At 50.7% G+C, this 25,446-nt stretch overlaps 3 protein-coding genes across 12 annotated transcripts; 1 reads left to right on the plus strand and 2 right to left on the minus strand.

Annotated features, from left to right (window-relative positions):
* Positions 1 to 96: 96 nt before the first annotated feature.
* Positions 97 to 3,156, minus strand: AUP1 (AUP1 lipid droplet regulating VLDL assembly factor). The gene is given in 13 exon segments (XM_003984151.5): positions 97 to 278; positions 388 to 506; positions 692 to 807; positions 920 to 1,039; positions 1,171 to 1,273; positions 1,375 to 1,441; positions 1,695 to 1,768; positions 1,864 to 1,936; positions 2,174 to 2,358; positions 2,557 to 2,707; positions 2,787 to 2,924; positions 3,006 to 3,100; positions 3,103 to 3,156. Coding segments are annotated over 13 exon segments (1,317 nt in total). The 5' UTR covers positions 3,142 to 3,156; the 3' UTR covers positions 97 to 241.
* Positions 3,157 to 3,398: 242 nt separating this feature from the next.
* On the plus strand, positions 3,399 to 6,627 carry HTRA2 (HtrA serine peptidase 2). 2 transcript variants are annotated; one of them, XM_003984153.5, is made up of 8 exons: positions 3,404 to 3,933; positions 4,034 to 4,238; positions 4,328 to 4,522; positions 4,763 to 4,795; positions 5,026 to 5,131; positions 5,310 to 5,379; positions 6,066 to 6,161; positions 6,269 to 6,627. In XM_003984153.5, the coding sequence occupies exons 1-8, from the start codon at positions 3,428 to 3,430 to the stop codon at positions 6,432 to 6,434; spliced, it is 1,377 nt and encodes a 458-aa protein (XP_003984202.1). In that variant the 5' UTR covers positions 3,404 to 3,427; the 3' UTR covers positions 6,435 to 6,627. The 2 variants fall into 2 exon arrangements, with proteins under 2 accessions (XP_019683035.1, XP_003984202.1); XM_019827476.2 differs by lacking the exons at positions 6,066 to 6,161; positions 6,269 to 6,627 and adding an exon at positions 5,483 to 5,717 and having other exon boundaries at positions 3,399 to 3,933.
* On the minus strand, positions 6,574 to 25,419 carry LOXL3 (lysyl oxidase like 3). Of its 9 annotated transcripts, XM_006930220.4 has the most exons (16): positions 25,279 to 25,419; positions 23,562 to 23,886; positions 21,580 to 21,743; positions 20,696 to 20,910; positions 12,931 to 12,987; positions 12,221 to 12,280; positions 9,828 to 10,047; positions 9,405 to 9,585; positions 9,106 to 9,260; positions 8,697 to 8,864; positions 8,397 to 8,559; positions 7,948 to 8,191; positions 7,740 to 7,855; positions 7,524 to 7,660; positions 7,321 to 7,432; positions 6,574 to 7,136 (listed from the first exon to the last, which is right to left on the minus strand). In XM_006930220.4, exons 2-16 carry the CDS (start codon positions 23,872 to 23,874, stop codon positions 7,063 to 7,065), a joined length of 2,379 nt encoding a protein of 792 aa, XP_006930282.2. In that variant the 5' UTR covers positions 23,875 to 23,886; positions 25,279 to 25,419; the 3' UTR covers positions 6,574 to 7,062. The 9 variants fall into 9 exon arrangements, with proteins under 9 accessions (XP_006930282.2, XP_019683019.2, XP_044910384.1 ...); XM_019827460.3 differs by lacking the exon at positions 25,279 to 25,419 and having other exon boundaries at positions 23,562 to 25,268; XM_045054449.1 differs by lacking the exons at positions 8,697 to 8,864; positions 25,279 to 25,419 and having other exon boundaries at positions 23,562 to 25,270.
* Positions 25,420 to 25,446: the final 27 nt, after the last annotated feature.

Raw genomic sequence — 25,446 nt, forward strand, 5'->3', positions numbered from 1 at the left:
ACAAACCCACAAGGAGGCTCTCATCCATGTTCTTCCCAAACCAAGGAAAAAGGAACCTGCTCAGTAGGTTTTTGAGACCCAGAGAGGCAACAGATATACCTTGAGTGAAAACCCTGAATTTAATGTGGTTTTGGGGGGAGCCCCATCCCTCCCTTTTTACCACCCACCCTTCCAGCCTGTTGTAAGTTGGGTGAGGGCTGCCCCCAGTCTCCGTCCTGCGGCTCTGGGTGCCATCCTGTGCTCAGTCAGCCTCCTGGGCCTGTCTCTCTGTGAATCTCCTGTGAGACATAGAAAGAAGACATTGTGTGGGCTTTGTCGTATTGTCCCTATAATTACCACTTTTCTCCAACCTACCCCTTCCTGCCCACTGTCCTCTAAGCCCCTCACCTTCTCGCGTATTCATACAGTGCCTGCTTGCGCTCCTGTAGGCTCTCCTGCCGGGCCCAGGAGGACTTGGCAAATGTGAGGGCTGTGGGCTGAGGGGTCACCAGGCCAGAGCTGGGGAACTGAGGTGATCACAATGTCAGAGGGCTTGCGAAGTCATCATCATTAAACACGCATCGAATGCCTACTTTGCAAGAGAGGCACTGTGCTAGGGTCTCAGGATCAAAAAAGAGATATCAAGGAAAGGGAGTATGAAGACTGCCCCTACCCACCCAAGTCCTGTACCTAACCATTTCCTGGGTCCCACCTTGGGAGCGGAGGCTGTGGAAAGGGACTGGGTCCCTTCAGTGATATCTTCAGGCATGAACGCTACAGCTCCCTCAAGCAGATTAGTGATGGTCAAGTCTACACAGCCAGTCCTGGCTGGGGAGAGAGGAAGAAAGAAGGGAGTCTGTTTCCCTGCTGTACTTCTCCCCTCACCACCCACTTTTTCTCTCTGTGCCTGTCTCCTGTGTGAGGCTACCCTTTCCCATACCCAGGTCTCTCTGGATGACGCCCAGTGGCACATGGGGTAAAACCTCCTTGACTCTCTGAGCCAGAGTTGCCAGCTGCACATCAGGAGAAGGGCCAGGGGAGGGAGGGAAAGAAGACTGGGCTGCAAAAAAGAAATCCGAAACATGGTGAGTGGAGAACTGGGAGGAAGGAGAGGCTGACTAGCAAGGAATAGGAAGGAAATCACAATAGGCTGTAAAACCCCAAAAAACTTTGTGTACAGAGACCATATACCTGACTGAGGGCGCAATCTGGGGTGTCTTTGTCGTTTCATGTGTTCTGCTTTGTCTGCTGGAGTGAGCCGTGTCCCTGTCTGGCCCAATTCTTTGGCCAACAGCTAGGGAGAATTGGAAGGTTGAAAGTGTTAAGGTTGCAAGACTTCCTCCTTCTAGTCTTAAGGAAAAACTCCACCTCCACCCTGCCTGTGTACCCTACCACCTGTTGTACACGGAGGGCAAACTCCTCATTCCCCTCCCCTAGCTGGCGATGAACAGGACGGAGCCATCTGCAAAAAATAAAAAAATAAAAAAATCCAGGACTATGTTGAGTGCACCTGGGGTACAGTGTGTCACCCTCTCCCCATTTTGATATTTCGTTTCATGGAACAGTTGTGATTAGGGTGGGGAGACAGTAAACACTTTGCATTGCCTCTGTGATAGAATCTTGATACTAAAAGATCTGCAAAAGGACAAGAAGAGGCAGCCTCTTCAAGGAAGAGGTGAGCTTCTCCCAGCACCAAAAAAGAAGACAGTTAATACCTTATTTGATACACGGTGAAAGGGACGAAAAGTGACCACAGCAGTTCTGAGACCCAGGAGGCATCGGACACGGTCTGAAGGAAGGGCATGAAGGGAGGTCTAAGCCTCGGCCAGGAATGGGAAATTTGCCCTCCAAGCCCCAGAGATTCCCTGTCCAACACACACTCACCACAGAGACTAGGGGTCTCTGGACTCTCAGGGTAAGAGGTTGTACCACATCCTGAATAGAAAATGGCCAGGAACTAGAAGAGGGAAGAGAAAGTAGGATGGGATTCTAGCCAGCCTTACTTAGAACAGAAAACTGTCAAACTGTACAAGTAGATAAATGAGGAATAAAGAGATAGAGGGGGAAAGAACTAAAAGTGAACAGAAAGGAAATCAACTAGGATGGACAGGGCAGGGCTGAAAACTGTGAAAACTCAAGGGCCCCCAAGCCTGACCACCTACCCAGCTGGAGACCCATACCTGTGCTCACCCACCTGAAGCGCAGCAGCCCCTCCCGGCCGTTGGTGGCCTCTTCCTCAGGGAATAGCAGCAGAGGGGTCGGGGGAAGCCTCGTGGAAGCACAGAATCTCTTGAGTGACTCCACCAACTCCCCCCGCCCATCCATCTCCATGAAGCCCCGAGACCAGCATACAAAGCTTGGGGGACTATTGAGTAGAGGCTAGAAACGGAAAAAAGAGAAAGCAAAAAAGGAATATTGAGAAGTGAGAAAAATTGACATATGGGGTAGAGAAGCCGGATTAGGGGTAAGATTCAGTATTTCGTGGTCCCCAAGGGAAACCTGGGAGGGCAAAGGGGAGCCTTGGGCTGGGCCCCAGGGAACCGCCCCGTGGCACTCTCGGCTTCGCCCCCCACTCACGGTGCTACAGCTGGTGAGCAGATTGACTATGTTGTGGTCGAAAGGTGTCACGTGGTTGGAAATGAGGACCCTGACGCGGTGATCCCGGAGTCCCGAGTCCTCCTGCCGGGCCACGAGCCCCAGCACCGCACACATGGTCCGCACCACGAACCTGGGGACGCAGGCAGTGGTGACTTCACGGCCTCGGGCCGGGCCCAGCCCTGACCCTCCCGGAATCCCTGGGTTGTTACCTGCGAAGGACGCTGTCTGGCAGAGCGCAGCTGACCAGGAAGACGTGGATCCCAAGAAAGAGCCGCAGGACGAGGAGGCAGAACCCGACGGGAGCGTAGAGCAGCAGCGCGAGGAGCAGGAAGCCGTCACCCGGGAGCCTGGGGGCGAGAGGCGGGGTGATCGGGCGCCGAAGGCCGTAGTGGATGCGGGAGCCGACCTCTTCCCGCCAGGGCTCTTACCGGTGCGAGTCAAAGAGCCGCTCCGGCCCCAGCGCTTGGGAAGGCTCCATCGCTGCTGCTTTAGGGCTGTCCGACCACGGCCGCCATCTTCGCGCCCCGCCGCAGGGGCTCCTGGGAAGGTGGAGTCTTCGGGCATCCGCCCAGGGTGCCGGCACCCGAAATCTTGAGGCGCCCCGGAAGGGCTAGCGGTCCCAGCATGCCTCGCGGGCCCTTGGGCCACCTCAGAACTCGCGTCCCGCGGGGACCACAATTCCCAGCATTCACGGGGCGGAGGCGGAGTCGGCCTCCCGGAATCCTGGGTCCCGGCGTGCACTTCTGAAGGACTTCAGGTACCGGCGTGCTCCGCGTCCCGCTGTCCGCCGCTCGCGTCCAGGGCACCGCCTCTGTGTAGGGCGGGCGAAGAGGCAGCCGAGGCGGAGCTGATGGCTGCACTGAGGGCGGGGCGGGGTGCAGGCTGGAACCTCTGGGGATGGCGGGCTTTGGGGGGGGTTCCCTGGGGGAAGGGGCCCCTGTTGACCCCTGACCTCCGGGCCTTGCTGACGTCAGGAACTCCTGACCCTCGGGCCCGAGTGACTTATGGGACCCCCAGTCTCTGGGCCCGGTTGTCTGGGGGGGTCCCTGAACCACGGACATGTCTGACGTCGGGGACTTCGGATTCCCGAGCACGGCTGACTGCAGGGTCCCCGGATCTCAAGACCCGGGAGGTCTCAGAGACTCCTGGAACCCGTCCGCGCATATGGCTGGCGGTAGCGCTGGGCGCTGGGGGGGCAGTGCTGTTGTTATTGTGGGGCGGGGGTCGGGGTCCTCCAGCGGTCCTCGCCTCGGTCCTTGGCTCACCGCCCACCTCTCCCCGGAGCCAGTACAACTTCATCGCAGACGTGGTGGAGAAGACAGCACCTGCCGTGGTTTATATCGAGATCTTGGGCCGGTAACGGTGGGGAAGGGCAGGAGGCACCCAGCCGCGGGCTAAGGGGCGGGCGAGCTAGGTGTCTGAGTCTCCTCACATCCTTGCTTTACCCCCATCCTAGGCACCCTTTCTCCGGCCGCGAAGTCCCTATCTCGAATGGCTCAGGATTCGTGGTGGCTGCCGACGGGCTCATCGTAACGAACGCCCATGTGGTGGCTGATCGGCGCCGAGTCCGTGTGAGGCTGCTTAGCGGCGACACGTATGAGGCCATGGTCACAGCTGTGGATCCTGTGGCAGACATTGCCACGCTGAGGATTCAGACTAAGGTGGGGATCTAGGCAGGCCGGGTCTGGTTGGGACTGTGAATTTGCTCACATATCTAGACGACAGGTCTCTTATTCCCATTCTCTCTTAGGAACCTCTCCCCACCCTACCCCTGGGACGCTCAGCCGATGTCCGGCAAGGAGAGTTTGTTGTTGCCATGGGAAGTCCCTTTGCACTGCAGAACACGATCACTTCTGGCATTGTCAGCTCTGCTCAGCGTCCAGCCAGAGACCTGGGCCTCCCCCAAACCAATGTGGAATACATCCAGACTGATGCAGCTATTGATGTGCGTCCTGATATGAGAAGAATGGCAAACTAGGTTGGGGGTTGGGGGAAAGGCTGTGTGGGGCAGGCACCAACTGTGATAGCTGGTGGACGAGTTTATATACAGAGGTTGGGCTGCACATATGTGGCCACTGTGGCTGGGCTGGGAAAAGAGAGAATTTGGAGAAAGTGCCTACATCCTGGTTATGCCCCCAGGCATAGAGTCCCTGGATCTCTTCCATATTTTGTCCTTGTCCTGCAGTTTGGAAACTCTGGAGGTCCTCTGGTTAACCTGGTGAGTGGAACATCCTTCTTTCCAAGAATCCCTGCTCCAGGTCAGTGTGAGAAGGGGTGTGTGTTCCCTAATTCAACGACGTTTGGTCAAGTTTCTGAGCAGTCTTCTGTTATCTCCCAAAATCCAACCAGATCTCCCCAACTCCCCAATACTTCCTGCTACTCTTGTTCAGGTATCTCCATCTCCTACTATTTATTTGGGCTAGGGAATAGTGGGCTCTATCCCTGCAGGATGGGGAGGTGATCGGAGTGAATACCATGAAGGTCACAGCTGGAATCTCCTTTGCTATCCCTTCTGATCGCCTTCGAGAGTTTCTGCATCGTGGGGAAAAGAAGAGTGAGCCTGGCTTGGGGGAAAGGGATTCCTTTAAGTGGTGGGAAGGGCATTCATTGGGCCTTGCTGGAGAAGGGGGAGGGGTGAAGTGTGGGGAGGGGGATGGTGGGGGTCTGTTGGGAGGAAAGGGAGGGGAGGGAAGGATGTAGCCGAATGAGGCTCATTTGTCCCTCCATCACAGATTCCTGGTTTGGAATCAGTGGGTCCCAGCGCCGCTACATTGGGGTGATGATGCTGACCCTGACTCCCAGGTATGAACTTTAAAAGTAGTGACCTGTAGGACTACCAGTGTACTCAATGGTGGGCAACTAGCATCTCTGTTGAGCTATGTTACCAATTTTATCTTTATCTAAGATGAGTTGCCTCATACGTGGAGCTATCAGAAGAGCTGTCCTCTCTCATCATATTGACTTTCTCACTCCAATCCATTTTGCACACCTGCTACCAGATTGGTTTCATCCTGCTGCTGCTTTAAAAACTTCAGTCCATTAACCTGGTGTTCAGGGGCCATTTTCCATTTGTCTCCAGTTCGGCCTTCCAGACCTGGCTTCTTCCATGAATATAATATACTCTGTTTCAGCCAACCTGATTTCCTACTCTCATGTTTTTATTTATGTTATTCTTGCTTTATATGGTTAAATACCAGAACCATGCTTCTACACCCAAGTTAAGTTCTACTCTCTCCTTAAAGCTTCCCTTAGAATTCTAGAATGACATTAGTGTTATTTAGTAGTGTGTGTCATTTGGAATTAGTTGCTTTTTACATACATGTCCTACTTCCTAACTTCGAGAAGGCAGAAAGTGAATTGCCTTTGTATCTAGAGTATCTAGTGCATGCCCTTGTCTATACGATTGTCAGTGTGTTGATGAGAGATTTGAGGTGAACCCAAGGGAGAGTGCCTTGGTGTGGTTAACGGGGTGATCTATGTCCTTTCAGCATCCTTGCTGAACTACAGCTTCGAGAACCAAGCTTCCCTGATGTTCAGCATGGTGTGCTCATCCATAAAGTCATCCTGGACTCCCCTGCCCACCGGTGAGGGAGAGACTGCATTGTGAGGTGGGGATGGGTGAAGCGTGCATGTGCCCTTGAACTGGGCTGTCTAGTCCCTCCTTTCTCTCTCTGTCCATCTTTCACCATAGGGCTGGTCTACGGCCGGGTGATGTGATCTTGGCCATTGGGGAGCAGCTGGTACAAAATGCTGAAGATATTTATGAAGCTGTTCGAACCCAATCCCAGCTGGCAGTGCGCATCCGGCGGGGACCAGAAACATTGACCTTATATGTGACCCCTGAAGTCACAGAATGAGTGGGTCAGCAGGACTCTGAGGTTCCTGCTCTGATTTCCACCTGGCTTTCCTGGCCTAGGCTCTGAGGGTACCTGGACAGAGGATTAAATGAACCAGTGGGGGGCAGGTCCCTCCAACCACCAGCACCAATCCCTGGGCTCTGAGGAATCACACAAATGCTTTTTATATAAAATAAAATTATACCTAGCATCATGTTATAGTCAAAAATAAGGGCGGGGCGGGGGGTACTGATCTTTTTCCCCATGAAGAGGCTAGAGGTAAAGCTGTATTCCCCCTGAACGGAGGGGAGATACTGGAGCTGACCATTCTGACCTCCCTATTTGAGAAAATGAGCTCCTGCTGTCTGTTGTTCTGGGCAGTCAATCAGGTGCTGCTCTTTGTAGTGTGCTTCACTCAGTGCTGGGCCTGGGAGCAAAAATTCCCCATGCTTGGCCACAGATCCGGCAGCTGGCATAGGAAGGAGGGCAATAACTTCATTTTGATGTTTCCACATCCATAGCACACACTGGATGAGCATGGCTGGCCTGCTGACATCAGGGGTTTCTTGGTAAGCTCCTGAGGTAATGGCAGCCTCAGACCCCTGCCATTAGGGGCCAGTGGTGGTTTTCAGAGGAGGGTGGCAGCACCTTAGATGACCTGGTTGCTGGTCTGGCCAGGGTAGCGCTCAAACTTCCTGTTGGCCTCTTCACTGAAGGCATCACCTGCAAGGTGAATGGGCAGTTTAGGCAGGGAAACGGACCCATTGTGGGGAAGGGTGAGTAGAAGTGGAGAGGCTGGGAGATCCAGAGGAGGGTGGGAAGATATAGAACCGACTTGGGGAGAAGAGAATGAAGGCCTTTCCTTCCCATCCCCCAGTCTCTTTGGGCTGCTCTTCCCATCAAATACCAATGTGGCAGTTGTGCACCCAGATGCGATGTCCATCATATTTGCAGTTACACTTCATTGCGTTGTTGGTGAAGTCACTTTCTGCTACTTCAAAATTGGGGTTGATGACCACCTGTGAGTGGGAGAAAGTCAATTTGACCAAATCTTCAAATCTTTAACAAACACTCCTCCCACTTGCCAGCTGGATCTCAGGCCCCAGGCACCTGCAGAATGTAGTTTCCTGGCTTCACATCTGTGATGTCAATCCACTGGCAGTCGATGTCATGCCGGTAAAGATCCCAGCAACCCACGGTAATGCCCTGCTCTCCAAAGTTAGCACACTCATACCTCTTGGAGACATCTGAGAGGGATTGGCATATGTCAGTGTGAGGCAAGGCTGTGGGATGGAGATACCGGAGTCTGGTCTAGGCCCAACTCACCCTCCTGACATTCGGTGTCTTCTAGACAGAAACTAGCTTTGTGGCCCTCAGCCACCTTGGTGCCATTGGGGGTCAGGATATCATAGTGAGTGAAGATGTCCATACTGTGGTAATGCCTGTGGGGACAAGGGAACCCCTGTTTTCGTCCCTGCCCCCAGCAGGCTTGCCCCATCTCCAGTGACCTTGCCCTTCTACTTGACCCTCTCACCCATGACACTCGTGCCACACCCAGGAGTGGCGCCCGGCCTTGGGCCTGAAGTCAGCTCGTCCCAGGTTGTGGATCTGGGAGGAGAATCGGAGCAGACGCCTGTGGCCATAAGGCCAGTTGGCTGAGCGGGCTGAGCGGGCCAGGCAGTTCTCTTCTGCAGCACAGTACAGCATGTGTAGGGGCCGGTCCTCGATGTAGGCGGTCTCCTGCACCAGTGCTGAGTGCAGCAGCAGGTCTGATGCAGCTGCACATGGAAGGGAGCAGAGTGTTGGAAGTCACTGCTGAGGGGTGGAGACAGATGGGGGTGCTTCTGCTCCCCCTGTAGAGTGTGAGAGGCTGCTTCTTCACAGGGAAGGAGCACCCCTCCAGATTATGGCTCTCTTTTTCCCTCAAAGGGGGTGGCCCAGAGCTTCCCTTCCCTGGCTTGCATCACCTTATCCTTCACTCACTCTCGGAACAGATGACTCCAGCAGTGAAGCGGGTTCCTGTTCTCTTGCAGGCAATGTGGGTGCCATGATGAGCACACTGGTCCAGGGACAGCTCAGACCCTGTGCAGCGCACTCCACTCATCACCACCTCTGTTATATTCCCTGAGTCCCAGTACCAGGTCTCCTGGGGACATATGTTGGTGTTTCTGTGAGACCCCCACCATCCAGCCTCTTGGTCCAAGGGACTCATTTCCATAGTCCTCTGCCCCAAACACAGGCTTTGGAGGCAATCGTGTTGGTTTCCCTTTCCTTCCCACTCACCTGCAGGCCATGGTTGGCATAGCCCAGTCCAAGTTGCCTACAGGCCACCATGGCCTCCAGTGTCCCCCAGTCATCCCCACAGATGAGCCCCCAGCGAAGGGACCCAGGTCCCCCTATTTGCACCTCCACTCGCCCCTCGTGTTGGCTGCGGCCCCCACTGAGTCGGATCTGTAGTGACACAATGGAAGTTCCGGGTAAGCTTTTGGGGAGGGGTAGTGGGAGCCTATAACAGGTATGTGGCTGAACGGTGATTCAGAGGCACATAAAGGCTAGCAAGTGGGGGCATCAGGTGGGAGTTGTAGGATGGCAGGGGCCTGGGACAGTGGGCTGGGAAGCTGTCAGGCTGCAGATCATGACCAGGACTGGATAGGATGCGAGATTTCTGGACTAAATCGGGAAGATAACTGACCTTGGTCTCTACCCCAGTGTAGGGCAGGTTGCATCGGACTCCAGCATCTTGGCTATGGGAACAGTCTTCGGCTGTGATGTTCTTGTGGGGGCACCTCCAGAGGGAGGGTTCCTGTCCAGAGCATCGAACCTCACTTAAGTGGATGGCACCCATGCCTAGGGTCAGAGGTCAAAGATCAGGAGGTTATAACTGGACCTTCATTGTCTGCCCAGGGGTCTCCTTCCCAAGGACCATACACCACCCCCCGGGAGAGTGTGTACCTCCTCCTTCCCTCTTCCTCCCATTTTCATCCCCCTCACCCTGCCCCATGCGGGCACCACTCAGAGCCTCTCGAGCACTCCCGAAGCCCAGCTCCCGACACACCACGCTGGCTGCCTGCAGGTCCCACTTGCGGTCACAGATTGTGCCCCATGTGCTGGCCTTCAGGACTTCTACCCGGCCCTCTCCAGGGTGGGCCCCACCCTTTAGACGCACTCGGGTCTATAGAGGAGAGAGATGTGCCCAAAGCAGTGAATGGAAACATCAGCACAGAGAGGGCTAAGTAGACCTGGGTGATAAAGGAGATTCTGGTGGGAGGGAGGGGGTGGTCTCAGGTCTGTGGCCCACCCCCTGAGAGGTTCCTCTCTGTCCTCAAAGGTCAGGGCTGTGCTAAGTCAGGGGCTGGCTAGGCTAAGGGGTTCTCCACCTGGGGTGGGGAAGGTTATAGTCACTGTCTCACACACCTCCCCCTGAGGCTTCGACTGTTGTTGCTTCCTCTGGCCACTGGATGCTGCGTAGAGAGGGCCTGGCACACAGCTCACCACCGCAGGGGCCCCCCCAGGGCACCTGGTGGTGTCATTGGCACGATAGAACTCCAAGGAGCAGAGGGAGAGGTGGGCCTCCGTGCCCACGCACGCCACCCCATGCAGACCAAAGGAGTGTTGCTGCCGCTGGGCCAGCAGCCTGGGGGGACAGGAGTGGGGTGCAGTAGGGTAAAACAATGCTCCTGCCTCTTTGCCGACAACCCTCCTCCCCTCCATGCCTCCACCATCCCCCAACCTTTCATGACCATTTTATCCCTCTTCTTCCCTTCTTTTCTGCTGTTTCCCTCCTTAGAGACAAAGGGAATGGCAAGTTTCCAGGCTGAAAGAGCCCAGATTACCCAGATAGGAGGGTCCTTGGGGACCTGCAGCCAAAGACCACTATGGGTAGACAGCTAGTCTTGACTTGCCTGACAGAAACCTTGCTCCAAATGGCTTCAGGCTGCTGGCCCTAACGAAGGCTGAGGCTGAGGCTGCTGTGCAAAGAGAGTGAGAAGCCAGGACTGCCCAGCTGGAAGAGATGGGCAGGAGGGAGTAGCTGACACAAACAGGAAGCCTGAAGAACCAGCGTGAGCACATCCTTCTGTTATGCTGAGGCTGAAATAACTGAATGAGTCAGGATGCAAAGCACTGAGTAAGTCTTGGGTCTAAATGGCTTCTCAGAGGCTAGAGGGTCTTCCAGGCCAGAATATGATGGGTAGTTATGAGAAGATTATACCAGAAGGTGGACATAGGGAAGGACTGGGGCTGGCACATGTGGGAATGAAGATGTACAAATGCAAGACAGACAAAAGTTAGTCCACGTGACCAGAGAAGGAGAGAATATGCACAACAGAATGGTAGCGGTCTCTCCAGACCTGAGCTGGACTTTAATGAGGTAGTCCATGCTTCTGCAATTTAAACATAACAGAAAGAATGTTCTGTAGCCACCCAAGCATGGAAATGGGACTAAACTAGAGATGTTAAACCTTGGAAACCCTTCAGAGAGATGCCTTGAGAGAAGGAGGGGCCTGGTGTAGGTGTATTGACACCAACGGAGTAAGAGATGGCAGTGAGGCGCGTGGTGAGAGCAGTGCCCAGAGAGGAGGGTTGCTATTGGTGGTATGGGCCTGTGAGGCTGGCCTGGCAATGAACTATTTCAGTAATGTGCCCATCACTTGAAGTCAGAGGGAGGAAGGTTATGACGACTCAAAGTCATTGCCTAGGAAGATGCAGAGAGGAGGAAACATAAGCACAACAGACAAGCCTGGAGACTTTACAGAATACCTTTGGAAGCTCAGGATCAGTGGATTCTGAAGCTCAAATAGATCAGGTACTCTCCCAAAGTCCTGTTTTGCTGAAAATAAAAGTCAAAGAGGCCACCACAGGAAAAAGATCTTGCTCTTCTAAACTCCCTCCTCCCATTTCCCCACAAGGAACACAGTAAAAACAGCAGTGTGCCCTTGAATTTGGCGTTCAGGGAAGGCCAGAGCATGGCTATGTTGGGCACAGATGACCCTTAGCTAGAAGGTACTACAAGAGTACTCTCAAATTCCAAGCTCCTCTGAAGCCACCACAAGGAGGAGCTGGAGAAGGAGGGCCACCAGGGAACCACTGGGTGATCCCAGAATGTGCAGAAGAGAGGAGGGGACAGAAGAAAGGGATGAATTCTCTGTGTCTCAGCCACTGCTTAAGAAGTTATCAGGGAGAATTCTCATGTGCAAATGGCCTTTGGAAGCCTAGTGAGAGGTAATCAGTGGCGTTGGAAGCTTTCCACTCCCTTCGGTTCTGAAGGACCCCACAAGGAAAATCATGGAACTGGGAGCCTAATTGTGTCAACTGGGCCAGAGACACAGGGGTTATAATCTGAACCCATCCCTGGCAAAGTTTCCAGAGGGGATCCTGAGTCTTACCTCCAAGCTGGTAGCACCTATTTTTAAAAAATAAAGTTAAGATGGGAACATTGATCCCTTAGGCAAACTTAACTTCTTGGGGGAGAGGCAAGGATGGCATCTGAAGGAGAAAGTGCTAGAGTATCTGCTAGAATTCACTGGGAGAAGATAAACAAGCCTGTGGAACAGGAGTTCAGTGGATGAACTTCTATCAAGACTTTCAAAAATCCTGTGATAAGCATAATTCCCCAGAAACGAGGATAAGGCCCAGCATCACTTTATGTTTCAGTGACTCATCTGGAAGGTGGTTTCTAATAGCTACTGCCACCTCTCCACCTCTAGGTGGGGGCCTCTTAGACCCCTTCCTGACCACAGCTCAATTGCCCTGACTCATCATCACTCTGCACTCTCCCTCTCCTCACACCCAGCCTGAACTTCATTTACCTCTTGATTGATCCCCTGCCCACTCGGGGTTTGGGTTTGACTTTAAGCTTGGTGATTGGTCTGAAAAAAGGAGAAAGAAGTTAGTGGAGGTAGTGGTTAGGTACGTGGCCCAGGAAAGGTAGAGGGTTTTGTTTTCTGTTTTTTTTTTTTTTTTTTTTTTTTTTTTTTCCTGTTTCCGGGAAGGACACTTTATGCAGAGCGTGGGAAGGAGTAAAGTGAAGGGGGCCAGGTATTCCACACACTGACGGCTGCACACCACTGAACTCTACTTTAGGAACTCCTGTTGCACTCTGAATTCAACCACAGTGATGAAAAATCTAGTCAGTCCAGGGGGTGACGGGAGAAGGGGATACAAGGTAAAAGGAGGAGAGAGAATGGGAATGTGGGTGAACTGAATTAAGGGGGGTAGGAAGCATGCAGGTGGTTGAGGCTGGAGTCCAAGCTATTTGGGGGAAGCATAAAGATGCGAAGGCTTCTCCTCAGCCATTCCTACATTATTTCCTCTTTGTACACCCTAAGGTCAAAGCTTGCCCATCCCCATGCCTGCCTCCCCTTCCCTTCCCTACCTCCCCTGGAATGGCCATTGTGCAGTTACATCCCTAATTCATCAGCTTGGGTTCCGGGATGGACATGGATAGGCTGCCTTCCATCCATCCACCTCCTGGGGCCTCGGGGGCGAGCAGGAGGTCCCGGGGCTCTTGCCCCATTACCTTCCAAGGGGCTTGGGGCGTCGGGCCGAGGCTTTGGCCGCTCGCTTCCTCAACTTTCTGTGAGGATAAGACAATAGCAGAGTCAAAATCAGTCTAGAACCAAGTGGGAAAGGCTGGTGCAGCCAGGGGCAAACTTCTTTTCCAACAGGAAAATTGGAAAGTCAACAAGATGTTATAACATCAGATACTCCCGAGGCTTTACCCTTCACAGCTGTCTGGCCTCACGCGCACATAACCACACTGATGAACAGTAGTGAAATTCGTGGACTCAGGCTGATAGAGCCCCTGTACCAGCACGCACAGAAATTACACTAGGGTAGTGAGTGATGGGGACTAGGGGCAATATCAGGGTTGATCTAAACCTCAGGGGAGGTCTATGGGGAAGTGTATAAGTAGAAGGATGTTAGGATTGTTAAGATCGCCAGACTGACCCAGCAAGGAGAGAGAACTGGTCTGGTCATAGGGAGGCTGACTGTCTTTTATTCTTGGATGCTCTTTGACTTCTGGCATTTCCATGTCTGAGGCCAGTGAATTGGGACCAAGCACCAAGGCTGGATGTCCAAGGACAGTAACTTGATTTGACTGGGGAGCATGAAGCCAGGCGGCTTAGGATGACAGCATCCTTCCTGCCCAAATTAAATCCCATATGCTTTAGTCATTTACAAACCAAGCTCAGCTCCCAAACTTACGTCCAGAGAAATAAGTTCTAAAACTTTATTTCTTTTTAATTGGCCTAAATATTTGACCTATTTTATTTTTCAAGAGGTTGGCTTAAGTCTAAGGTCTGGAAACTAGGTCTGTTTCTCCTCTCATTCTCCTTTTGATTTCAAAGACTTTTTTTGCCCCTCTTCGTTCTGTCCAACTATGTATAGATGAATGCAGGTTTTGTCTGTCTGTTCTTCTAAGTTTATGAGACTCCCTGTTATCATCTTAGTTATTCTTTCTTTAAACACGTTCTTACTCTTGTTTCTCCTGAGGAGTCATATCTGGACATAGTATACTGTGTGCAGATGCACTGGATGTTAATAAACAGATCTGAAACAGCTCTGAAGTTGCTTGGTATTTCCTGCCCTGGCTTCTTCCTGAGGATGGATTTAGTTGGTCTTTTTGCCAAAATATCCACTGTGTCCAACATTCCTTGGAAAGAGTGCACAATAAGTCTCAGGTCCCTTTCCTGAGACATTACTAAGAGTTTAGAACCTTTCATCATGTAAGTATAGGGTGAAACTTTTTCTCCAAATGTCTTTTTCTCAGATATGTCTAAAATGAAATGTATTTTATGTTTTCTTTCAAGATTACCTTGATCCTCCAACTAGTACTCAGAAAAATGTAGTATTATCTAGGGATGCCTGGGTGGCTCAGTTAAGTGTCAAACTCCTGATTTTGGATTAGGTTATGATCCCATGGTTCGTGGGATCAAGTCCCATGCTGTCAGCATGGAGTCTGCTTGAGATTTTCTCTCTCCCAATCTCTCTCTCTCTGCCCCTCCTCCCCTTGCATACATGCTTTCATGCTCTCCCTCTTTCTCTCTCTTAAAATACATAAGCATAAAAAATGTAGTATTATCTAGATCTTGGAGGTACCTCTTCTCTATTTATAAGGTTTTATATTATACATCATATGGTACATATGATTTTACACACACACACACACACACACACACACATATATATATATAATAAAGTACAATATAGATTATATTAAGGATCTGGTACTTATTTAATACTAGTACTGATACTTGTTTTGATTTACACTTGCACATTCACAAATGTGCTTGTTTCCCCTTACAATTTGTTCCTTCAGCCATCAAACATAAAAACCTCCCTGCGTCAGCATCACCTTTTCTTATCCACCCATCTCTCTCCTCCAAGACCACTCCCCCAAAAGGTTTCTGAATTCCATCCTTTAGGATCTTTTTTCTCCTAAATTGAGAGGTCGAATACAATCTCTTCTCAACTGAATCGTTTTAAACCTGTTCCGATTTCTCCGACACACATGCACATATACACACCCTCCACCCCAATCTCCCTTCCTCTTCATAGAAAAAATTGTCAAGAGTTGTCCGTGCTCCACTTCTATATCTTATCTCTTACCACTCATTCCTTAACCCACTCCTTTCTGGTTTTCCCCATCACTCTGCGAGAATAGATCCAGTAGACAGCTTCAGTTTTCATCATGTTCCCCTTTTGGTAGCATCTCACACTGCTGTTTTGTCCTTCTCTTCCTCCTTGGCTGTCCTAACACTATGAGTCTGGTTTGATTCCTCATTCCAGTTGCTCTCTCTTGGTCTTCTTTGCATGTTCCTCCTCTAGCTAGTCACTTACATTTTTGGAGCCCTAAGGCATTCTTCTCACTCCACATCCTCTCTTTATATGTTCCCATTTACACCTAACCTGGTATAGTCCATTGCCTTTTTTTTTTTTTAATTTTAAAGTTTATTTTGAGAGAAAGAGAGAGTGTCAGCAGGGTAGGGGCAGAGAGAGAGGGGAGAGAGTATCCCAAGCAGGCTCCATGCTGTCAGCACAGAGCCCAATGGGCGGCTCCAACTCACAAACCACAAGATCATGACCTGAGCTGAAACCAAGAGTCAGATGCTCAACCCACTGAGCCTCCCGGGCGCCCCTGCCTTCTTAATGTTTCTAAAACGTAATATAGGTGCAAAAAATAAACCTGTAATTCTTTCAGCAAAATCCACCCTAGAAACCTAGGAGTCAACTTGATACTTCTCGTCTTTGGTTCCCAAAGTCAGTCCAGAACCAAGTCATGTCAGTATTACTTCCTAAACATCTCTTCAATCCACTCACTCTTGTTCTTCTCCACACCATTCTCAGAAATGCAGAGTGGTTTTTTGGGGGCCACAAACCTGATCATGTCCTCTTACAGCCCTGCTCATGAAAACACTTCAGTCGCTTCCCATTGCTTTTAGCATAAAGACCCAAATCCTTAGTGTAGTCTGTGAGGTCTTCCATGATCTCTCAGCACCTCTGTGTTCTCAGCACCTTGCACAGTGCTTTGCAAATAGCAGGAGTTCAGTAAATAGCTTTCAGCACTTAAGCTCTTAGAACCTCAATTTCTTTGCCTGCAAAAGGGCAGTAAATGGTTCAATTATCTCTACATTCTTTTCCTCTTCTAAAATTCTACAGCTTTCACGTGTTGTAGGGAAGAACTATAAAACCAAATTGAAAAATGATAAACACACCTCATTCTGATTTTCTCATTCCTTAAATCTTACTGGCTTCCTCTAAAAGCCAGCAGATGTATCTTCTTTCTCTATGGAAGGTGGAGTTCTTTATAAATGATCTTATCTATCCTTTATGATTGTACCACCCATGAGAATGCTCCCTCTGTGTGATTTGGCCGTGAAAGGAAGCCTATCTCATATCTCCATCATAGAACTCTCAGGACTCTTGCAACCTCTCTCCTCACTAAGAATGGTCTCTGTTCTTAGTATGTGTCCTTCTCCAGCCTTCATATCCCAGACTCAGTAGCAGATTCCAAGATGTACACAAATATTCCTGATCTCTGAAAATTACTTCAGGCCATGCATACCTATAGGTAATTCCTGGGTCTCAAACATCCCAAGGATGGCTGACTTCTAAAGCTAGTTCATATTAACTTGAAGCCCAGAGATGCCTGTTGGCTTGCACCATCCTTCTCTCAAGCAGCTTCAGGATCATTTCAGGTGTCTCTCCCTTTTCTATTATCAGTCATCCTTCAGCTATTCATCCTCTCTCTCTTTGTTGTCACCCTCCTAATCAGCTTCGTTTTTATAACAAGCTTCTAACTGGCCTTATGACATCTAGAACCTCCTCCTCCAATTCACTACTATCAGGTAAACTTTAAAAATTTTTTTTTCAACGTTTTTATTTATTTTTGGGACAGAGAGAGACAGAGCATGAACGGGGGAGGGGCAGAGAGAGAGGGAGACACAGAATCGGAAACAGGCTCCAGGGTCCGAGCCATCAGCCCAGAGCCCGACCCGGGGCTCGAACTCACGGACCGCGAGATCGTGACCTGGCTGAAGTCGGACGCTTAACCGACTGTGCCACCCAGGCACCCCATCAGGTAAACTTTAAAAACACTGGTCTTATTTTATCATTGTCCCATACAAATACTTTCATTTTTAATTTTTCCATAAGACAAAGATCAAACTCTCCAATCTGGCATCAAAAAGTTCCATTTTCTGGCTTTTATGCATTCAGATCTTCCTTCCATTATTTCTCAGCACAATTTTCTACTCTAGTCAACTGTCTTTTGAAAAATATCATAGTCACTGTCAAATTTGTCAGGGTCAGCAATAACTCTGTTTTGCTAAATCCAGCATTTGTGTCTCAGTCCTTGTGCTTTTAGACCCACCAGCAGCACCAACTCAGGTGATGGTGCTCTTCGTCTCCTCCTTGAAGCGCTTTATTTGGCTTATAGGCTGCCTTGCTCGCCTGGTCTTCTTTCTACCTCACCTTGCTGTTTGCATTTCACTTTACCTTCCTGACATAACATTTAAGCTCTCTGTTCAGTCCTTGGACCTCTTTTTTCCTGTTTACATTCACTCCCTTGGTGATGTCCAGTTTTAGGACTTAAAATATGTTTATTCAGCAACTCTAGAGTCATATATCCAAAAATTAAACAGGTCCAAAACCAAGTTCTTGGTATACAACACCCCTCCCCCCAATCCTCACACAACACATGCTCCACCCATTGTCTTCCTTATCAAGTAAGGCCATCTCCATACTTAGCTCAGGCTCAAAACCTTGGGGTGAACCTTAATCGCTCTCCTCTCCCACTACATTAAATCCATCAGCAAATCCTGTCGCCTCTACCTCAACCATACACAGAATTTTATAATTTTTCATCTCTTTCACTGGTCACCATCACCCTCACTTTCTGTACTTGGCTTTCAGGAGACAATAACCTCCTAACTAATTTCTCTGCCTCCTTGATTCTACTGTATCCCTCACAGTCTATTCTTTGTATATATATATATATATATATATATATATATATATATATAATGTTAATGTTTATTATTTTTGAAAGAGAGAGAGAATGAACAGGGGAGGAGCAGAGAGACAGGGAGACAGAATCAGAAGCAGGCTCCAGGCTCTGAGCTGTCAGCACAGAGCCCAACACAGGGCTCGAACTCACAGACGGTGAGATCATGACCTGAGCTGAGGTCAGACGCTTAACCGACTGAGCCACCCAGGTGCCCTCCTCACAGTCTATTCTTAAAGCAGCCAAAATAATACCTTAAAAATGGAAGTCAGATGTCACGCCTCTGTTCAAAGCCTCATCTCCCACAGAGTATACACCAGTCCTCCCAAATGGCCCTATGCAATCAGGCTTCCTATTCTTTCCCTATCCCCTCTTATATCACCTTTCCTATCATTTTCTCTCTTGTTCTCTCAGCTGCAGCCCCAGTGGCCTCCAGGAGCATGACTCTTCTCCCCTCCCTCCTCCTGCCCCCTAGGATCTTTTCATTTATCATTCCTCTTCCTGTCAACACTTGTCTAGATTTCTACAGATTGTGCCCTCACCTCCCTTAAATCTTTTCCGAAATGATGCCTTTTCAAAGAGGCCTTCTCTGATGGCTCTTTTTAAAATTGCAATCTCACTTTTACTTCCTAACTCCTTCCCTGCTTTATTTTTATTCATTACACTCTTTGCCATCCTTGCATTTTAAAATTTTACTATTTTCTGATTCTTCCCTAGTCCATGAGATCAGGGATTTTTGTCTGTTTTGTTTACTGTCGAATCCCTAGTGTCTACAACAGTAGACAATATATAAATACTGACCAAATGAATCTCTTCACCTTTGTTCATGCTATCCTCTTCACTTGAAATCCCTGCTTTTTAAATTGTATAAATCTTTCAGAACCTGATGTTGGGGTCAGGCAAAGTAAAGAAAAAGCACAGAGAAAGAAGTATAGCTCCAAGACAGATAATAGCAAAGGAGCACAGCACACAGCTGTTTTAAAACAGTTTGAGTCTCCAGACCAGATAAAGTATATTCCTTGGGGCTGAAAGAACTTTCAGGTGTGTCTGAGAGCCAAGGCAACGAAAATCTGAGCAAGTATGGAAAAGACTAGAGGTTGGACAATGTATTTACTTTCAAAAAGAAGAAAAAGGATTCCTTAATCTAAAGAATAATATTTAAAAATAAGTTATTAAATGGAAAGTTTGTGAACAGTGGGGAAAAAATATGGAGATGCTTAGAGACCCAGAAGGATTTCAGTAAAAGTTAGCTCAAACCACCATGATTTCCTTTTTTGATAAGCTTTCTAAATTGGGAGGCTGGAAAATGGCCATGAACATAATATATCTAGATTTTAAGGAAGACTAACAAAATCTCCCACGATTTCATTATAGATAAAATGGTGAAATGCTGGCTACATCATTGTAGTGTTCAGTTTGTTCCCAATTAGTGGGAAAAAAACATTTCACAAGTAATGAGTAAAGACTTGATGAGTAAGGAAGGGTTAGACTTTGGTTTTGAACATTTCAATAGTTTTAAGTCACTCTGATGAAGCCAGAAGACCTAGCTATCCTGTATATCTTCCAGAGGAGGCTGGGAGGGATGATAAATGGAAAATAATGTCAAGATTCAAGATAATCTCATGGGTTCACTGTGGCTTTTAAGTGGTTTTTAAATGATGTATCAAACTAACTTAATAGAATAAACTCAACATAGATTTAGGTTCAAATAGGCTTTTCTATTAGTATCAAGGATAAAGGAAGATCTGAATTGGTTTTAGATGATTACTAGTTCAATATGAACAGTGGGATGTTTCCTCAACAGAAAGGCATACAAAATCTGGGCATGCTCTACTCAAAGTTGAGCATTTCTACTGTACCCTGCTCTAATCAGACGATATCTGACGTTGTGTGCCCAGTGGAAGCTGACCTAGATGTCAAGAGGTCTTTCTGCAAAACTCAACTTAGGAAGAGCTGAGAGGGAAAAAAAAAAAGTATTTCAGCCTGCAAAATAGAGTGACTGTAAAGATTTCCAAATTCCTCTAAACGACCACATACGATGCTCCAGGGTTGCGAGGCACGGTAAGCACAGAGCAGTTTACCAGTGTGATTCGTTACCCTGGTAGCCAGTGCGTACCCCAGGGCTCCAGGGCAGTTGGAGAGGGTCGGGCGCCTCGGCCAAAGGATATTCTGGAAGACTTGCCTAGGAGTGCCAGGGGCTCCCGCGCTCGCAGACGCGCCTAGAGGATGGCCGCGACCGAGGGGCAGGCCTCACCTCTCCAGGAGCCCCCCCCAACCCTCAAGGTTCGGCCCTCTGGCGGGGACTCCCGCGCCCAGCCCGGCGCTGGACACACCCAAGCGCCGCCTCCGCAGGGCGCGGCCGCGCGCTCCTTGAACTCGGACGTCGGGCCCCGGAGCCGCGCCCGCGCCGTAACCTTACCCGCCCGCGACACAGCCGGCCGCTGGGCGTGGCCTCGCCAGGCTCGGCGCGCGCCCCGGGGAGCCGGGACTCTGCCTGCCAACCGAGGGCGTCACGGGTGCGGACGCGCGGCCGGCCGCCACTCGCCCCGCCCCGGTTGCGGACCTCAGAGAGCCGGAGCCTCGCTTGCCCCACTTCGGACCCGCCCTGAGGAGCCCTTCATAGTTCCACAAGGTTTCTCAACTCTCCAGTTTCGAAAGGGCCTCCATAGTTCCCCACTGTTCCTGAGCCCCGGACCCTCTCAAAGGTCAAGACACCGCTTCCTAGCGAGCACCCCTCCATCCCAGTCTGTTTCCCCCAGCGCCCACGCCCCTTCACCTGTAGAAGGCCGTGTTAACCCTCTTTTCGCTAGGGAAGCCCAGCATCCCGCAGACCACGTGGCTGTTATGGGCGCTCCAGCCTTTGTCACACACTTGCGACCAGCCGTCGGGAAGCCTGACTTCGACCAGTCCCTCGGTCACTGGCAGAGGCCGCCTGCCCCTCCCCACGGCGGGCCGAAGTCGCACTTCTTCCACTTGCAGGTGCTGTTCTACCTGGGGAGGGGACCACAGGCAGAGGACGGAGTCTCAGTAGCGACTTTTATTTGTCCTGCCACCCTTAAGGAACCCTGATCAGCGCGCTTGCCATGAAGACAGTGGCGAGCAGGGGCTGACACAGGGCTGAGAGGCACTCCTGCTCTCTGTGGCGAGCTGACTTTCCTGCAACCACGGGAGTGGAAGGACATGTCCTGCTCTGAGAGGCGATTAAGGGTGCGGAGCAAACTGAGGAAGGAGCAGCCAAGGCGGCCCGGAGCACGAGGGAGAAGTTCACAGAGGAAGTGGCACTGAAGGAAGAAGTAGGAGAGAGTAAGAAGGGAAATGTTCCAGGAGAGCAGGAACCTCTGAGGAGAGGGAGAGCAAGGGATGTCCTGGGGACCAGGGATGAAGTTGGAGAGGCGCCTGCCAGGTTTAGTGACGTGAATGCTAATGTGAAAACAACCCTGGGCTTTAATATGCCTAGGAGCATTATCATTTGTCCCCCACCCCCTCAGCCTCACACCGACCCAAATGATCCCATGGGGCATATAGGATCCCCTACATTTTAGCATCCCCTCTAACCACATATAACCACCCCACAGCCCTCTCTGGCCATCCTGGGGTGTGTGTGTGTGTGTGTGTGTGTGTGTGTGTGTGTGTGTGTGTATGTGTGTACGAACTGCAGACCTCAATGACATTAGAATCCGAGAAGCCGGGGAGGCGCTGGTCCTTGCAGATGACTCCAGCATCCTCATCATGGGTACAGTCACTGTTCCCCCAGCCCCGGGAGGCACACTCGGTCACACTCTGCTCAGTCCCACTGCAGCTCAGGTTGTCCAGCCAGATGCGGCCTGTGGAGGGAGAGATGAGGGAATAGACAGGCTTGTGGAGGCAGGATGGAGGAGAAGGGTAAGTGGTGAGGATTTGGGGGAGAGTGACCATGAAGGCCTCACACCTGGCCTGATGATCCCGTTTTTCTGGTTAGATAATGGGATGTGAAAGAGGAGACCCTGGAAGGGAATAGGAAAGGGAGCACAGGATTGATGGAGGGTCAGTTGTGATGGGGGGGGGGGATACTCAAGAATTTGGTAGGGTGAATAAAAAACCAAGAGTCAACACTGAAATTCTCATCAGTCCTGACCTATTCAATGATAGCTACAATTAATCAAGTATGTGTTGTGTGTTAGGCACTCTGCCATGTATGTATATACATGATTATCCTTAGAACAGAGCTGCCAGAGGTGTTATCACCATTTTACATAAAGAAATTGGGGTGACCACACAGCCAATACATGGGGGCTTAAGGGTTTGAGCCATTTGTGAGACTTGGAAATCTAAGATCCTTTCCTCTTAGCTTCACTTTCTCCCATGCGTCTTCCCGGTCTGTGTTACTGCATTGCCCCCTTGTTTTCCTCTCTGCCTGGACCATCCTGAAATGAGTATTGCTGACTTCTCAGAGTTGGGATGGATTCAATTCCCCCCAGAGGCCATGGGATTCCACCCAATGTGACTGTCTGTCCCAACCAATGGCAGGGACCTATCATGCATACCCTGACAGGACTTTCCCAGCTTCTGCTGGGATACCTACTTCCTGCCCCACCAGGCCACTGAACCATCACAAAGTCCTTGTGACTCTCTGTGACTATCCCCCAAGATCTGATTCAGTCCTTCGATGCCATCCAGGCAGCTAAATGACTGTCAGATAAATGACTGTCCTCATATTTGGATACAACCTTCATGCAATTGCTACCCAAAGCTTTTAGTTTTCATACCAAACATCCCTGGTTTCTTCAGCTATTCCCTCTTGAAACTTGGCTTCCAGTCTTTCACATCTGGGCAGCTCTCCTCTGAAAGTATATCCATTTTCTACTCTCTCTTTTTTTTAAAAGTAGGCTCCATGCCCAGCATGGAGCCCAACACAGGGCTTGAACTCACGACCCTGAGAGCAAGACCTGAGCTGAGATTAAGAGTTGGGCACTTGACCAACTGAGCCACCCAAGAGCCCCTCTACTGTCACTCTTTAAATGTGGCAACTACAAGTGATGCTTTATTCCAGAAGTGGTCCAGCCAGTAGGAAGTGGAGGATTAGCTGCAGACTGCACCAGCTTCTGTCCATCAGTCCCATTGTGGGCTCCTACAATGTAAGCATCCTCAGGTCTCAGAATTCCTCCTAAGCGCCTACTAGCCACACTCATTCTTGTCTTAGAGTTTATACTTGTTCTTAGTTCCAGCTTGTTGGTTTCAGCTCTTGCCTATAATCTGATTTGGTCAGCTGCGGTATCTGTGATCCTTTCTGGCTTTGGGATATCCAGACATCATTTATCTGTTCTCAGCTTTCCATCAAACCAACTGTACTTTAACTGTACAGGGCTCACCTGTATCAGGGCTGTCCTTGCATGTAGCAAGGTAGAATCATACTTCTGCAGAAAAAAAGGAACTTAGAGATCATGTAGTCATTTTGCACCTAGGGCCTCTGAAGTTCAGAGAAGGCACTGACCAGCTTAAGGTCACACAGTTCTGGGAAGCAACTGTGTTAATTGGTTTGTCAGCCATGGGTTTACTTGACACTGGCTGTTTTTGGTGTCCTGGGTCCCTGTGCCTGTGCCATCCTGGTGTTTCCTCTCCCTGCATTTAGACAATACCTAGGCCATGCATGGAGCATTGCTTACCTGTTCCAGGGCCATATTTGGCACTGTGGGTCCAGCCCGTGGCCTCTGTGAAGCCCAGCTCTCGGCAGAGGACGTGGGCAGCCTGAAGCGTGAAGTCGTCATCGCAGATGGTGCCCCACTCGCCAGCTCTCTGTATCTCCACTCGGCCCTCAAAGGGCTTCCTGGGGAAGCCGGCCAGCCGGAACCGCAGCCCCTGGCTCCCAGCCCTCTTCTCGGGGGCCGTGGATGGGGATGGAGATCCCAGGCATGAGCTGCACAGCAGACAGAGCAGCAGCCCCCATGGGCTCCGCTGCCAGATACTGACAGGTCGCATGGCAGGGAAGGCCTGGGTGCCCCAGAGAGAGAGTGTGTAAGAGAAATCACAGATGAAGTCAGGCCTGGGTTCCAGAGAGAGGTCGTGAGAGGAAGAGAGACACTGAATAAGGACAGAGACAGAGATGGTGGGAGAGAAAGACAGGGACCCATGGACTAAGTGAGAAAGAAACAAACTAAACAAGAGCAGAAACATGGTGAGAGAGGTGCAGACTAGGGAGGGAGGTGAGAGACAGAGACCCAGAGATAGGCTCTCCCTCCCTTTTGTAAAGAGTAAAACTGTCCCCATCAGTTGTTCTGTCTCACAACGTCCTTTCCTAGTTCTGTCATTGGCACCTCCATCACCCCCACCCATTGGTCTAAGAGACCCAGAGATCAAAAGATAGTGATTAGAGACCAAGGGCAGAGAATGGTCCAGAGACAGAGATAAGACTGAGCAAGAGGGAGACCCAGACAGGATGTAAGAGGAAGGAAGCTGTGGGAACAAAGCGGGAGCAAACAGAAAGAGACAGCAGAGAGAGACAATGTGGAAGATGGATAGAAGGTGATTGTGAGAGAGCCAAGTACACAGAGCAATGGACAGACATGGGCAACAGGTGAGGAGAGGGACTGGCAGGAGCCAACGAGGGGCAAGGGGCGGCGGGAAGGACCCAGATGATTCCATTCAGCCATTCGGACAGAGGACAGACAGCTACTGATTGTGGAGAGAAGCAGGCAAGGGGGGTTAGGAGACCCTCAGATCTTAGTTAGGTTTCTGAATGGGAGCCAAGCCCAGAGTCCTGTCTGGGCAGATCCCAAGGCAGAGAGGGCAGAGACCAGAACACATGGAGAACCCCCTGCACAGCCTACCCAGCACACAGGCTCTCACATGCCCTGCAGGTTCAAGGGGCCCAGGAGGGCCAGGCCTCAAGCTGGGAGGGGTGTGGGGTGGGGTTGTCCAGACCTCCTGCCAACACTGCCATGGCTGTCACTGGGCAACGGGAGCCCAGGGCGCCAATCGGCTCCTCAGCCAAGGCCTTTCCTCTGTCTGGGGCTGAGAACAGCCCCTCTCCAGCAAGAGGCCCCCCGAACATGCTTTCCCCCCACTCAGACAAACAACACAACAGGAAAGCTTTGTTCTGGGGACATTCTGGCTTGGGGGCCCAGGGGTAGGGCCTCACAGAGGAGCCCCCAGCCTTAGGGCCCTCGCGGCTGCCCTATTTGGAACATCCTGCAGCCCCCCACCCGCCAAATATCTGCCTCCTCTCTCCACTCTCCTTGTGTCTCACTCTTCTTTAACAGTGATAAAACCCTCAGTGGGTTGGGTTCCCCTCGACCCTAACCCGCATCACCCCTTTTCGTGGTCCCTCCACCATCCTCCCATCCGAAACGCTCCTTCCTCCCGCGGCGGCGTGACTCCCCCTACCTTGGCTGAGCGGGGACCTAGGGGCTGGGAGAAGAGTCCAGGTCCTGGAGATCAGTCCTAGGACTTCCCCAAAAAAGTGCTCGGCCAGGGGAGACTGGACCCCCCCCTCTTTCCCCCCTCTCCTTTCGTCCCTCCCATGTCCCCTTGAGCCCTCCCACATTCCGCCCT

The sequence above is a fragment of the Felis catus genome, chromosome A3 (genome assembly GCF_018350175.1).
Source record: "Felis catus isolate Fca126 chromosome A3, F.catus_Fca126_mat1.0, whole genome shotgun sequence".
Taxonomy (NCBI): Eukaryota; Metazoa; Chordata; class Mammalia; order Carnivora; family Felidae; genus Felis; species Felis catus.